Source organism: Strix uralensis, chromosome 3, assembly GCF_047716275.1.
Source record: "Strix uralensis isolate ZFMK-TIS-50842 chromosome 3, bStrUra1, whole genome shotgun sequence".
In the NCBI taxonomy this organism is placed as follows: Eukaryota; Metazoa; Chordata; class Aves; order Strigiformes; family Strigidae; genus Strix; species Strix uralensis.
Window position 1 is genome coordinate 135,301,008 of NC_133974.1, and position 14,941 is coordinate 135,315,948.

A 14,941-nucleotide genomic window follows, 5' to 3' on the forward strand; every position below is an offset into this window, starting at 1 on the left:
CTCTTTCTCTTTTAACATAAGTATTGCTTGCTGTTGAGAGAGTGCTTTCACAAAATGTGTGCAAACAGGTTTGCTTTGCTTGGTTGCAAACCAGGATGGAGATTGAACACAACTGTGCAGGTTCATGGCTATGTGGATATCATCATGTTTTTAACAAGCAATAAGTGATCACTGTTTTAAACCTAGATGCCCACAAGACACTTTTAATCAGGTTATTCTACTTCATTTTCATAATTTCTTCTTGTATGCTAACACAGTAATTATTATTTTAATGTCTTGCAGCTTCAAATCTTTATCAGAGTTTAGAACAAGATAATTAATGACAGTGGGAATAACTACTTTGTTAGTTACAAGGAAGAACTACTTTGTAGGGGTTGTGCTAGTGAAACAAAAGACAATCCACAGTCATTAATGAAAAGTCAGGAATCTTGCAAAACATTACCCAATATTCCAGATAAAATGAGGGGGGGAGATGGATAACTGAGGCATGATTGTTGCCAAAAGTAGAATTAACATCAAGCTGGGACTCGGAAAGCTTGGGATATCACTGTGACAATCAAGCACTTCAAAGCTAATCCTTCTTTTTTTTTTTTCTGTTACAGGCAGAACAGATTATATTTGATCACTTTTCTGATCCGAAGTTTGTTGAGCAGTTAATAAAATTTTTGTCTTTAGAAGACAGAAAAGGGAAAGACAAATTTAATCCTCGCAGATTTTGCCTCTTCAAGGTAACTAGAGTTCAATAACTGTATTGCTTCCATTTTGTAGACAATTATCAAAGTGTGGAAAAGCCACACACTGCTTGGCTTATACCTCACTGTTGCAAAATGTTGATTTTAAAAGGTATGCTGCTATGATTAACCCTGTTAATTCTTGCTTCTCATTAACTATTTAGGGAAACATATTTACAGTTATATAGAAGTATATAGGACATGTGTATATAATTCTGTTAGAAAAGCAAAATAATTTCACTTACTGCATATTGAAATTTTAAGCACTTAGATTGTTCTTACGAAGACAATGGTTTAGATGAGCAATTACTTGAAGACGCTTTCCCATCTTGTTTTACAGGGCCTTTTCAGAAACTTCGATGATGCCTTCTTGCCAGTTCTGCAGCCCCATTTAGAACAGCTTGTGGCAGACTCCCATGAAAGCACCCAAAGATGTGTAGCTGAGATTATAGCTGGCTTAATAAGAGGTTCTAAACACTGGACATTTGAGAAGGTGCTGAAGTAGTATTTTTCAGTGATTGATGGAAGTTAAGGAATAAATTTGAATTATTAAACAAATTAAACGTATGAAGTTGAGTCTTCTAATGTGTCATCTGTGTCCAGGAAGGGACTGGAAAATGTGACACTTGGTGCCTCATTGCTGAACTTGGAGCACTACTCGTAGCTTGGTTTGGTGCCTGTATAATATTAGGTGTTAGTAAAATGCTTCAAGGTGAAAACTAAGAACAGTTTGCTGGTAGTGAGATAGCAAAGCTGACTTGGTTGGTAATTTCCAATTGGAGTTAAGTGCTTATGTCCACCTTGGACTATTACATCTTTAATTAGTGTAGACCTAGCTGTCTAGATTATCCTTAAATGAATTTCTATGCTGAAAAATAACTCTGGGAGAATCAGTTTTGTAATGAAAAATAAAAAAGAATTTTTAATATCAGGAGGGTGGGGAGTCCTTGGGGTGTACCAGATTGCTGTCCTACCAAAAGCGAAATGTATGCAGTCTCTGAGACAGTTGTACTTAAATCACCATGGAAATGGTGCATACGTAGTCCACAATATTTCTAAACATCTTGTAAACAAAACTAAAAGGATGACTGAAATCTTGGCTCTCGTACTATTTCTTAGCTTTTACAAATACCTTACTATAGCTGCTTCCAGAGTCAGTATTGTTTTTCCATGATTTGAAAAGATGGAAGGATTTGGGTTCACAGATGTTAGATGGCCATTTTGTCCCTAAATAGACAAATCTTGCCTTTTTGCTGAGCAGGTAGAAAAACTTTGGAAGCTCCTCTGTCCGTTGCTTCGAACAGCTTTATCCAACATTACCGTGGAAACGTATAACGACTGGGGCACGTGCATAGCAACCTCCTGTGTAAGTACCCGTGTCAGTCTTGGAAAGCTGGATCCAGGTGATCAAGTGTTACAGATTATATGTAAATAAGACCTTTATGAACAGAGGTATTTGGGTATATTTTATCAGCTAAAACTGAGAAGTGTAAATGCAGCATAAAAATAACATCCCTTTAAAATTTCATGGCTTTTTTGGAAATCTTCTTTTCTGCCCTTTGCATGCAAATACAACTTTTTAGAAAGGAAATAAAGCCTTAGTTTTCTTTTTAAGGGTTTTAGAAGAGCTGTGAAGTTTAGTGGGTAATGTTAATGTGCATGCTTGCTATGTGTTCAACTTTTGTGGGAGTTTTTGAACTCAAATTAGACATTTATTCTTCCTTTAAAAACATGTAGCTTTTTGCTGTGAAAACATAAGTCTCAAGTTCTCTTGTAACATACTGTAAGTTTTCTATACACTGTGGTGGACTGGGAGTTGTGGTGTCTGAGAAGCAGGGTGAATGATAGGCCATGACCATCTTGGATCAGGAATTCTTTGAAAGCACTCAAAAATTCAGCATCATGTGTCAGCCCAAACCCTGCCAATGAGCAAAATGCAGATGTCATGATTCGTCTGTCAAAAATGAAGCTAGAATTCCTTATCATTGTATTTACCAAATAATGAAAACTGCCTGTAGTTTCATTGAGTTTTCCTCCTATTGGGGTTAGTTGTGAAAAGATATTTAACTTCATGCTTCCTTAATAGAATAAACCCAAGGGATGCCAAGAAAATATCTGTCAAAACTTTTCTTGTTTATACGTTATTTACATTTTAACTATCGGGAGCTTGCTGATGTCTCTGATACCTGTTAATTTTCAGGAGAGCAGAGATCCTAGGAAACTGCACTGGTTATTTGAATTGCTGTTGGAATCTCCACTGAGTGGTGAAGGAGGATCGTTTGTAGATGCATGGTAAGATTAATTTTAACTGTTTTATTGTGGCTGAATAAAGGAGGAGATAAAACATAGATGAAATGTATTGAGAGAGTATTGTGCCAGCTGCCTTGTAGAAGCAGGGAACAAAAGCCCTGCTTTCCAGTTAGCTTTCCCTACACAATGGCAGTTCCTTACTATTTTCTAATGTAATTAAATCTAGTTAACAGAATGTGAAGGATTGGAACTGGCATAGCAGCAGTACGGTTGTTTTAATTCTGTAATTTTTTTACCCATCTTCCCATGCAACTCAGGCAAAGATGCTTTTATGCATTGACACACACAAAACATTGCATAACAAGGCATGGAGGGGACTGGGGAAGGGAGCAACAATTTCCTGTCACTAAAGATAAGCTGTTGTGGTTCCTAGCCGACTTTATGTACTGCAAGGTGGCCTTGCACAGCAAGAATGGAGAGTACCAGAGCTCTTGCACAGACTGCTGAAGTACTTGGAACCGAAACTCACGCAGGTTTACAAAAATGTCCGGGAGAGAATAGGAAGGTGAGTGCTCTCTTCTGCAGTTCTTGGGGTTTTTTTCTCTTCATTTTATTTGGGTGGTATCTAAATAATTACACTGAAGTGGTGACTGCTTATTTCTGTTCATTAATACTAGTAATAGAAACTAAATAAATTGTTATTAACAGACTTGCTTCAGAAACTTCAGGTGACTGCTCTATTTTTGTCTTTTATTGTATATGGCCTGTTAATGTTTATCTCTAAAGCTCGTGAAAAAAAACCCAAACAAGCAACTGCACCCCTCAAAAAGAACCCCCATAAAAACAACTACGTGCCACAACAACCCAAATTTACTGTGTCTAAGTCCTAGTAAGCCATAAATATACAGGGAATCCTTTAGAAAGCAGTTGAGTGACTTAAAAACTAGTTGCAGACCTGTTCAGAGAACAGGGGGTTGCTGACTGATTGTCTAACCCTGCCTGCTTCAAATGGCTGCAAAGAGGGTATTTGAAAAACAGTTGTTTTTAAATAACTTTGAAGTGAAGAGGCAATTTTCTGTAAGTGTTAAATTTCTAAGTTCAACAAATTGATCTCGAGTCACTTTTAGCCACGTTCTCTCAACAGTAGTCATGCTTACCTGTGTGTTCTTGCTTTCTTTGCTTTTTTTTTAGTGTTTTGACCTACATATTCATGATAGATGTTTCCTTGCCAAACACTGCTGCAACGAAATCTCCTCGTGTCCGTGAGTTTACTACCCGGATACTTGAAAATCTTAAACCCCTCATGGAAGCAGATGAAGAAATTCAGAATCACGTTATGGAAGAGAACGGAGTTGGTGAACAAGATGAGCGAACTCAGGGCATTAAACTCCTGAAAACTAGTGAGTTACTTAATGAAGTTAAGAAACGGGGGGTATTTTAGGACATAGTGATGGAGGTCTGCAAATCACACAGTTGCTGAACACAACTTCTCCCTCAGATTTGTGCTGCAGCAAGCTATTTGCTATTTCAGGGTTGAGGCTTATAAAGTCACCTTTCCAGGGTCAGCTTGCACTAACAGTATAGATCCAGTCTAATGTGTGAAAATCTCACAGGCCAGCCTTGCAATAAATTCAGTCTGTAACTTGTTTGGGGGTTATTACTGTTTTTATCTTAATCAGTAATCATTTCTTTCTACAAAAAATAGTTCTGAAGTGGTTGATGGCAAGTGCAGGACGGTCCTTCTCTACAGCTGTCACAGAGCAACTCGAGCTTTTACCCTTATTTTTCAAGGTATATGTTTTAATTACTCCTTAATTAGTCATGGTTGATTAAAAAGGGTTTTTATATATAAACCGAAGTTGTAAGGGACTTTACCACTGTTGGTTTTCTTTTATTTATATAATAAAAAACATGCATACTGAAGAAGCCCCACTTATTTTTTTTTTATGCTTATATATGTTTACAGCTGGTAATCCAGCCTGTTCAATGGTGTCCTGACAATAACGATTTGTAGGTGAATGCCCTGTGCATGTGTAACTTGGGGGGAGGAAGGGTTTGTTTAAAAAATCAGTGTATGCTGTTTCTATTCTGATACTTAGCTTTAGTTGTTTTCTTTTGTTACATGATTACACAATTATTTCTAAATGGTGGTACTTGTTTTTCCTGGCATCTCTGATCCTTGCATTCTTTCATGAATTTGGGTTATTCAGTGCTACATATCTGAAATAATACATATTAGCATGCTCCAGAGCATATGTCTGTCTGCCTGTAAACATCACTCAATTAGCCAATAATGATATCACCACAAAATCAAGGTTTACATATGTGAAAGTGAACTTGAAATACTGATAAAACATTTTCTCAGTTTTGCACCTATATCTAAAATACTAAAATAACTGGTTTTGATTCCAAAAGAATTGCAGTGGGGAGCCAGAGTCTTAACAGCACCCATTTAATCCTCCTTAGGAGCTTCAGGCTAGCCATACTGATTAGATAAGCACTATATGGTACAAGGAACAAGGATCTCTTGATTCTATTACTTTTTTTCAACAGCTTATTGCTGAGAATATTTCAACATTATATTTATTGTTTTTCCTAGTTAACTTAATCTTTCAGGATTACATTGATTGTATTTTTCCTAGACAACTGTCCTTTCTTGAGATAAAATGTTCTTTCAGGGTTTTGCTGTTAGCAATGCTTACTTACTAACACTAGCTTTTTTTTTTTCCCCTCTTACCTTGTTCTATAGATTGCACCAGTAGAAAATGACAATAGCTATGATGAGCTCAAAAGAGATGCTAAGATGTGTTTGTCACTAATGTCTCAGGGTTTGCTGTATCCTCAGCAAGTGCCTTTGGTACTTCAGGTGCTAAAACAAGTGAGTATGCTCTAAATAGCTTAAAGCTTCTCATTAGCTGATGCACTCTGTGGTGTTTTTGTTCTTTATACAATAGTTGTGATTTGAAGAGAATCAAATAGTGATTTTCTTAGAGGTGAAAGGAAAAAAATTATTAGAAGTTATTTTTATGTTCTTAGAAACAGCAAATGTATTTTGTTTTGTACTTCCAAACATTTAACCAATTTGCATTTTGATAAGAAATTGAATAGTACTTTAATAAATTAAAACTTGGTTCAGTAGTGGATCAGTTTAAGCCAAATATGTCTCCTGAGCATAACAATTCCAAGCCCTGTTTCAAGATGAGTCATCATATCAGGAGCTGCCCTGGGAGCGCAGCCGTTCTATAGTTCTACAGTGTGTTTATCAACTGATGGTGCTTTTGGAAGAACGACACAAATGACAACAGCTTGTTGGTTTGAATGGTTCATTTGGTATGCATTTTGTCATTGTAGAAATGATTATTTTTTTTTTTCACTAGTCGTTCAAGACTGATCTACAGTAGTAAAAGTACCTGTTGCAACACGTTGTTGTAAGCTGTGCACACAGCCGAGGCAGTAGCTGCGGAGTTGTGCTCCACGCTGCTGCCATGCCAGATGGTTCCAGTAATTTGGACTTCCATAAGCACTGGAGATCAAAGTAGAGAAGCCTGAAAACACTTGGCTTTCCAAATCCGTTGCGTACAATAGATATACTCCAGCAGAAGGGAATTGCTGGTGTGTTTACATCTGCCTTGTGACTGATCTTGGGAATGAATCAAAGGGAGAAACTTGCCTGCTTTGTCCTTTGCAGTGTTAGGTATCTGGTAAATAACAGTATGCTGGGGAAGTTAAGCCTGTAGTAAATTACTGTTTAAATAATAATTACATGCTTTGGAAATTTAAAGAGTGTATGAAACAAAAACTTGTGTATAACGGAAGTTATTTGCAACTGTCCCCACAAGCTTTTCCTACATGTTGTTGTTAGCTTTACACCAGGTAGCGGCTTTCTTTCACATGCTTGCTTTCTCATACTTACTTATTTATACTTGTAGACAGCAAGAAGCAATTCTTGGCACGCTAGGTATACCATATTAACCTACCTCCAGACCATGGTGTTCTACAATCTCTTTATCTTTCTCAACAATGAAGAAGCAGTCAATGACATTCGATGGCTGGTTATAAAACTCCTGGAAGATGAACAGCTTGAGGCAAGTAATTAATACCTTTTCTGAAAGGCTTTCTTTCACATGACTGGTTTCTTGCCCTCATCAAGTTACACCAAAAAGCTACTGGTTGTAAAATAACACAGCAAGTATTTCTAGCTTAGCAGTCGTCCTATTCTGAAAATATAATTAGCTTTATAGGATTTATTTCTTTTATATTCCGTTTTTTCTTTCAATATTTCTGTCCAGGAAAACGGCTGTTTAAGAAATACTTCAGTAGTGATTTTTAAACGTTCCATTTTTCTTCTTCAAGAGAATGGAGCATTGCTTCGTTTCATTCTCGGTTTAAGTACAGCTGAAATAGGGATACTATCATTTTAATATAAGTATTTGCAGGGATGTTGGTAGCAAATCCATCTTCCAACAAGGTAAAATGCTCCTGTGTGAAAACTGTAAAAGCACTATTTATTATTGTATAGGTCTGGTACTCAGTTATACATATCAGCTTATTATTGACAAAAATACTTTTTTTTAATACATCCAGCTCACAAAGGAAGTATTTCTTTAGCTATAAGTAGATTTTCCTCAGTTTTGTGATAGATGCATGCATAATAGGACAGAATTTGTCTAGCAGATGCTGCTACTGATGATGTTAGACGATTCAAAAAGATAATAGTTTGTAGGCTTACTTGTCAGTCTGACAAGTTTGGTGCATCTCTTGAGCTAGTGGTACTTCAGTATATGCAAATGGAAGGAAATAAAATGCAAAATTTTGTCTGTGGTACATGCATACGGTTGAAGATCAGTGTATAAATGCACAGTATGCTCTTCCAAGTGCTGTCAGGATCATAAGCTTGTTCTCGGGGAAAAAAAAAGTGCCTGATGTGAGTCATTGAGTCTTGTTTGTCAGGCTTCCAAAAGCTGGGGAAAAAACAGAAAATAACTTTATTCTGTATCACTGAATCACAGAATTGAAGGCTTGTATTAAATGATGTCAATTTAAGGATGTTTGATCATGTTCAAGCACAGTGAAGGATCTTTAGTGTTAACCTCCAGTCTGTTCCATTTTCCCTCACTATTATTTTCACACTTTTTTTGTGCTGTTGGCAAATATCAGTGAAATCCTTCTTTTGGGTGCTTGGGTGCTTCTTTCTAGAAGCAAGAGAAGATTCTAAAGTGTGATGCCCTTCTGCCAAAACAAAGATCCAGGTTTAGATCTTCCTGAAGCTACATGACAAACACTAGTTAGACCTGAAATGTGAACCTTGCTTCTGTGAAAGTGACTTGGAAATAATTTGAATATAGAAATTAAAATTTCTGGCTTAAAAGTTTGGCATTAAAATGTCTGTAAGTGCATGTACTACTCAAACACCAGCCCTGCCAATTTCCATCTTCAGATGAGGGCTCTCATGTCTTTATGTCACTATTTGGTACAGTGAGCTAGAAAGCAACGGCTTGCAATCCGAGATAAGTTGTTTCCTGCACCTCTCAGAACACCTCACAATCTCACAGAAGTCTGAAAAATACCTTTTATTCACTGTAATACAATTCAGTTGTTATAAATGTACAAAACGATTCCTCTGTGCTACAGAGATGCAAATCAAAAAAGCTTATCTGTGTTCATAACCACTTAGGATCATGTTGTTACCATGGCAGCTTTCACTTGTCTTTGAGAAGTAATCTTGTTCTTTCTTGATAGCCAGTGGCAAGATTGCAGTATCTTGCAGCGTAATTCCTACGAAGTTTTTTAATGCTGGATTTTTAAGACGAGAATCCCTAGCTTTAACTAGTATTTGGTGTCTTTACCCTGTGGAACTGAGGTTTCGGTTCTTGGATTTAAAGATCCTTTTTTTTTTTTTTCTTATTTTGATACAAAGATGCCAGACCTAATGATCCAGTCCATCTTGTTCTTTGGTTTAATACATAGTTGGCACTTGTAATACTGCTAGAATTACTGCTCTCAAACTTTCTGGTGATTTCACATTGTTTTCTAAAATCATTGCGACAGACCTCAGCAAATGACAATGGCAAATGATGGTGCTGGATGTCAGGTAGCAACGTGACAAGGATAGGAAGTGAACGTGGGTCACAGGACACTCTGGCTTCTATTGAAGGCAAACTTCATGCATCCAACTTGAAGCACAGGCATCTAGAATAGAAGAAAGCTGTCCTTTAATGGTATTGTGGGAAATTCTCCTTCTGAAGGTCAGAGGAGTGATGGAGCTGATGGAGTACTATGTGAGAGCTGATGTGACCCTGCAGCTGATAAAGGGCAACAGTATACAGTCCTGGAAAATAATGTCCCTGTGTACAGCAGTGTAACCACCAGTGAATGTCATGTCTAACTTGCACGTCGTAGGGGCAGTTGGAGAGAGCTGCAGGCATCATTGAGTTAGGGAAAGCATGTTTTGCACTAAGTAATTCTGTTCACTCAGAAGTAGAGGGAAAGTGGAAATGACTGTATTCAACTTGGAGTTATGGTTAAAGTGGTAGATGCTTTCAAAATAACTAGGGTTTCTCACAGTTTTCTCAGGCGTGATTTGATCTAGGAAGCTATCTGGGTAGGTGCTTCATATGTTTATATTTTTATAAATGTGTGTACTGAATACATAGCCCTCATGTCTTGATAAACTTCTCATATTGCACTGCAATATCACAGTAACGGGAGTATTTTCTCTTGGTGTAAGTAACCTCCTGCAAGTACTGCAGTTAGGTTTAGCTTGTGCTGTTGAGTGTCAGGGTTCTGATATCGTTGGTTTTGTAGACATGGGTCAGTTAATTCTGGTGGGGAAAAAAAAACCCCAAACTCCATACTTGGTTGGAAGAGTGTTCCTCTGCTGCTCCTCCGTAGCTGTTGTATTCTGTAGGTCCCCATGTGAGTGTGACCATCTGGACATGCAGTGTCAGGTGTGACGATGATGAGCTCGGTAATGTATGACTTTAAAGGCTTTGCTTATAGGTGCTCCTTGCAGCAAAGTGTTGCTTGTGGTTAGATTATTAATTTAGAAATGAAAGTGGTTTTAATACAGTGGATAGTGATGTAAATGAGTGCAGTTCCCTTGGGAGCTTGCTCACTTGGTAGCCAAGCTTCTTTCTATTCTGAGTCTTGCATTAGCACATCATGTTTCATTTAATAGCTTAGTTCTTCAGAGACTCACAAATCGCTGATAAACAGCACTGGCGGACTTTCACTGCCTGCTTCTTTATGCTATTAACAAAGTAGATCACGTTTGAATAATAGGTTGTAGAAATTTAAATGGAATGAAGGGAAGTCTCAAGAGCTTGTTGTTAACTTAGTGTTTAATTATTGCAGCACTTGCAGCTATACTTACTGCTTTGTGGAGGTTCAGAACATCATGTCCAAGGATATAATTTATTATAATCTGCTGCACTGCAGTCAGAGCGTTGGTAGGTGTTTGTACTCCAGACAGACAAATGTTCTGTTTACAGTTGTGTGTAACAGTATGTACTTACCAAAAAACCTGCTGACTGCTGTCAGGGGTTCAACAAGTTGATTGGGTTTTCAGGTTTGTAAACGTTGGGAAGTTTCTGTCAGTCTGCAGTTATGGAAAGTGGAAGTGAGTTTTGGAGGGACTCCAATTTAAATACGGTCTTACAGTCCTGTAACTTCATGGTTTTGGGAGATTTGAGTAGATGAGATAAATGAGTAATACTGATGGGTTACACTTGCTTTTAAAAGCAAGTGACGGGGTCGTCTCTGCTTGTAATCCACTAACAAGGTGTTGTGGCTGTTTTAAAACGAATGGAAAGGGAGAGCTGTATTTTGAGTAGTTTTGGCAATTAGATGAAAACTTAGTTTAGCCTTGTTCTTCAGGGCTTCTATGTTACCAAAGAGAAGAATATTTTTCCAACCTGAATGGCTGTGTTGATTCATGTAGTGAAAAGAACTGGCACTCAGGACAACAAAGTAAAGAATGCTGGAGGGTTGGTTATACAACTGAAGTGTTGACCATAAACAGCTGAAGTTAGTTGTTCTTGCTTATTAATCCAGCATCTGTTGTTTCAGAAAATTCTTGTGCTACGGGTAGAACAGGATCAGCTTTGCCTCATGAACATACTTTCTACCTTCTCCTGGAAGAGTTCTTCTGCTTTTGTCAACTCTAATGTCTCCATGTACATTGGAGGGGGAAAACTAAATGCTTTGGAATACAGTGGACTTTTTTTTTTCTTGGTAGAACTGATGTTAATATAGAGACTATTACGAACTTCGTAAAGCAGGTTGATTATTTGGGGTAGTGAATCTTCTCATTCAAAGGCTGTTTTTAAAGTTGTTGAAGCTTTTCTAGTCTATCATATATATGTCTTGACAATGGAGTTAAATTACATTCTTTGTTTGAGTAGTAGGTCACTGACAAATGACATGAAGGTAGTTCTGTATTACAATAGAACTATGTTTACTAGTTTGTAAAGAGCCATATAGTAAACTAGTCATAATTCATCATCTATGAGATGACAGAATAATATTTTGAAGACTTTTCTTGTGCAGAATTTGGTAACTTGGCCTGGCTGGATGTGCTTAAAAGCTTAGTAACAGCGTAAATACCTGTTTCTTGCTGTGTGTATATGCTTAGTAATTGTGGTACGTACTATCTCTGCTCTCTGCTTGTAGGTGAGAGAAATGGCTGCTACCACACTAAGTGGGCTGCTACAGTGCAACTTCCTCACAATGGATGGGCCCATGCAGACCCATTTTGAGCAGCTGTGCAAGATGAGGTTACCGAAGAAGCGGAAGCGAGACCTGGGTTCGGTGGTGGATACAATTCCTTCTGGTGGTAAGAGATGGCCTCAGAGACTAAAAACATGCATGTTGTTAGCAGGTTAGGAAGAAATAAGTATTTTGTGCTCCACTTAAATGTTTATTCTGCAAGCACTCCAGATGAAATAGGATTTGTCCTGTGGTTAAGCAATATTTAGAAAATAAACATATACCCAGAGAAACGTAAGGGCTGTTGCCCATGCAAATGTTTTTCCTTCCTAAGTGTTCATAAACCATCATGGCAAAGCACTTGTTTTGATGTACCTTGTTCTCTGAGTACATAGCGCAGATCCTAATCCCTGTTAAGTGCTTGGAGAATTTCATTTACAGCATAAATAATGTACAGGAATATGCTACTACTAAAAAAGCAAATGATCTTTTTTTATGATGTATTCCTACGTTAAACTAATTTACTAGTTTTCCAGAACTAACACTAAAGAGATGGCTCCATTTCACATGTGCACAGCTCACATGGTTAGAATGCAGACGAGGGATAGCTGTTTCCTCAGCAAATAAACTTCCTTGGCTGCCACAATGTAATTTTGTCCTTACTCACCTTACTTTTTATTTGTTAGCAGTGTGGGGTTTTGTTCTAAAAATACCCCAATGCAACAAACACACAGAAAACCCCAAACAAAACCAACAAACCAAAAATAAACATTAAAAAACAAACACCCCACCCCACCCCCCCAAAAAAACCACCCCAAAACCAAAAAAACCCAAAACCCACCCTTAATTGATCTTGGTTCCGAGCTTTGGTTTCTGACCAAACCGTGCATCTAAGCCACGTTCATTTGCTCCAGGACTGGGATTCCGTACTGTCAAATAGCTTTGGTATTTGAGAAAACATTCTGACTGCAGAAATAGGGAACAGTGGAGATGTAGTTCGTGAGCTATTTCTTGAATAGAGAGTGATTCTTTGAGAGAAGTAAGCTCATTTAAATGTTCATTAAGTGTACAGCAGTTGCAGAATAATTTTTTTACACGCTCTTGCATTTGAAATGAAAGAATCAGAGAATGAGTCTACGATTCTGTGTAAGCAAGCAGAAGCACTTTGGAGAGTCACACAATTGTGTGAATGTATTTGACTGCATGGTCTGTAGAACTATCTGGTTTGCTGTAGAATCTGGAGATCGATCTCATGTGGCAGAGCTTTTTGTTTTATTTTTTCAGTTCAGGGTGACTCAACACTAGTATCAGTATGTTACCCTAATGATATCACCTCTGTGAGATGTGTAAGCTCTCCTCAGTCATTCCCATCACTTGAGAATAGCCTGATTTTCACTGACAACCAGTTGTAAGTCTGTGTCGTGGAGCAGTGTCTGACACGGGGTGGTTGCTCGGTGCCAAGTGTAAACGAAGGCCCCTCAATTGCAGACTTGGTGAAGCGCCACGCCGGAGTGCTGGGGCTCAGCGCCTGCATCCTCTCCAGTCCCTACGATGTACCCACCTGGATGCCACAGCTCCTGATGGATCTCAGCGCCCACCTTAACGACCCTCAGCCTATCGAGGTAAAAAGAGCATTTTTCTATTCAATATAGCACATATCAAATATGCCTGACTCATTCTTAGTTCCCCTTTCCTAGAAAAAAAAAGGAACCTATTAAGAAACTTAGTTTCTGCTGCTTTTTATTAAATGGTTCCAAATATATTTTAAGTCGTGGATTGCTTTTCAGCAACTTCTGTGGTAGTTCTGTTCCTGCTTTCAAATTCAAAGCATGAACTGAAAGCTGCAAGAACTGTATCTATAATGAGGAAATAGTCTTTTTTTTAAATTGAAAAACGTCACTTTTGTGCATGCTATTCCAGAAAATATCAACCTGAAACAAAAATCACTCTGAAATTTTTAAAACAAGGTTTTATAAGCAGCCCTAGAAACAAGTTACTTAGAACTCTGAAGATTTTTGTCTTGTCTATTCAGTTTTGTTGACCTTGGCAGTTTTAACCGGGGTGCTGAGCTTATGGCTGAACAATTCCTTAGATGTGACAGACTTTGCTATGGTGTGCTTCACTGAATCGAGGAACTGAAGTTTTCTTAATTTAATAATAATCTTCACTATTTTAATAACAGAAGGTAGTTTTTCTCTGACTTTTTTCTTCTGTGCACCTGATGTGGTTTGTCAACTCTTTCTCATGTTTTGAGACCCAGACCATTGGTTTGAAATAACCCAAGGAGGAGGGGAAGAGCATTCCACTTACACTGTATGAGAATCTGTTCATTTTTTCAGACTCAAAATGGTGGATCAAAGATTTCTTTTTCTAAGACTGCTGGACTCATGACACTGGTCAGAAGACTAACCAGAACTGTAAAAATTAAAATACTGGAGGACTGGGCTGAATTCCCCAGGGTCCTTCTAACCTTGGCACCTGCTCAAACACTTGGCTCTACTCAGCAGTTGTTTCTGTTGTATTCGATGTTGGTTTTGTGACGGAGCTTAAACCATGACTGATGCAGATCAATACTGGTTGTCTCCTATGCAGATGACTGTGAAAAAAACGCTGTCCAATTTCCGGAGGACCCATCATGACAACTGGCAGGAGCATAAACAGCAGTTCACGGATGACCAGCTACTAGTGCTTACTGACCTCTTGGTTTCACCATGCTATTATGCATAGATAGGTAAGATGATTTGTTTTTACATAAATTGACCGAAACATCTGTCTTAGGAAATCTCCTCTAGTGTGGAGTGTAGGGAGGAATCCCTCACAACAGGGAAAAGGGCTACAGCCAAATGCGAGTCCCTTGCAGCTCCAGTGGTCTGTTGGGGATCAGATTTATTTTGGTTCAATCTTGTCCATCTTTCTGTGTGTGTCCCTGTATTACGCTATTGTTTTGCTAAGACACTTACACTTGTTTTCTTGAATATTGATGTTCCTTTTCTCCGTTTCCTGCCAGTTGGCTGCCTGTTAAAAACCTGGCAGTTTCACTAAAGGCAAGGTACTGGCTGCTTTGTACTTCTGATGGCTCTGAGGACTTTAGCCTGCCACCCAGTCCAGTGTATCATCTACACTTCACGATGGGGAGTGGCTGCTTCCAAACTGTTTCCTCTTCACATTATGGCTTTGCTACCAGGTCTCTTCACACAGGCATGTCCCCAAAGAGTGAATCCATTCCTGGAGTTTCTCTTTGTTACGCTACAAGG

At 38.3% G+C, this 14,941-nt stretch overlaps 1 protein-coding gene across 1 annotated transcript in view; it reads left to right on the plus strand.

Moving 5' to 3' along the window:
* PSME4 (proteasome activator subunit 4) overlaps nt 1–14,941 on the plus strand; it is a 68,967-nt gene that overhangs the window by 52,277 nt on the left and 1,749 nt on the right. The window contains exons 35-46 of the mRNA XM_074864556.1: nt 603–728; nt 1,072–1,224; nt 1,993–2,097; nt 2,932–3,023; nt 3,415–3,546; nt 4,173–4,381; nt 4,687–4,772; nt 5,731–5,859; nt 6,911–7,066; nt 11,652–11,814; nt 13,176–13,309; nt 14,280–14,418. Of these exons, the coding sequence (XP_074720657.1) occupies nt 603–728; nt 1,072–1,224; nt 1,993–2,097; nt 2,932–3,023; nt 3,415–3,546; nt 4,173–4,381; nt 4,687–4,772; nt 5,731–5,859; nt 6,911–7,066; nt 11,652–11,814; nt 13,176–13,309; nt 14,280–14,414 (1,620 nt within the window). The 3' untranslated portion in view covers nt 14,415–14,418. The remainder of the gene's footprint in view (nt 1–602; nt 729–1,071; nt 1,225–1,992; nt 2,098–2,931; nt 3,024–3,414; nt 3,547–4,172; nt 4,382–4,686; nt 4,773–5,730; nt 5,860–6,910; nt 7,067–11,651; nt 11,815–13,175; nt 13,310–14,279; nt 14,419–14,941) is intronic.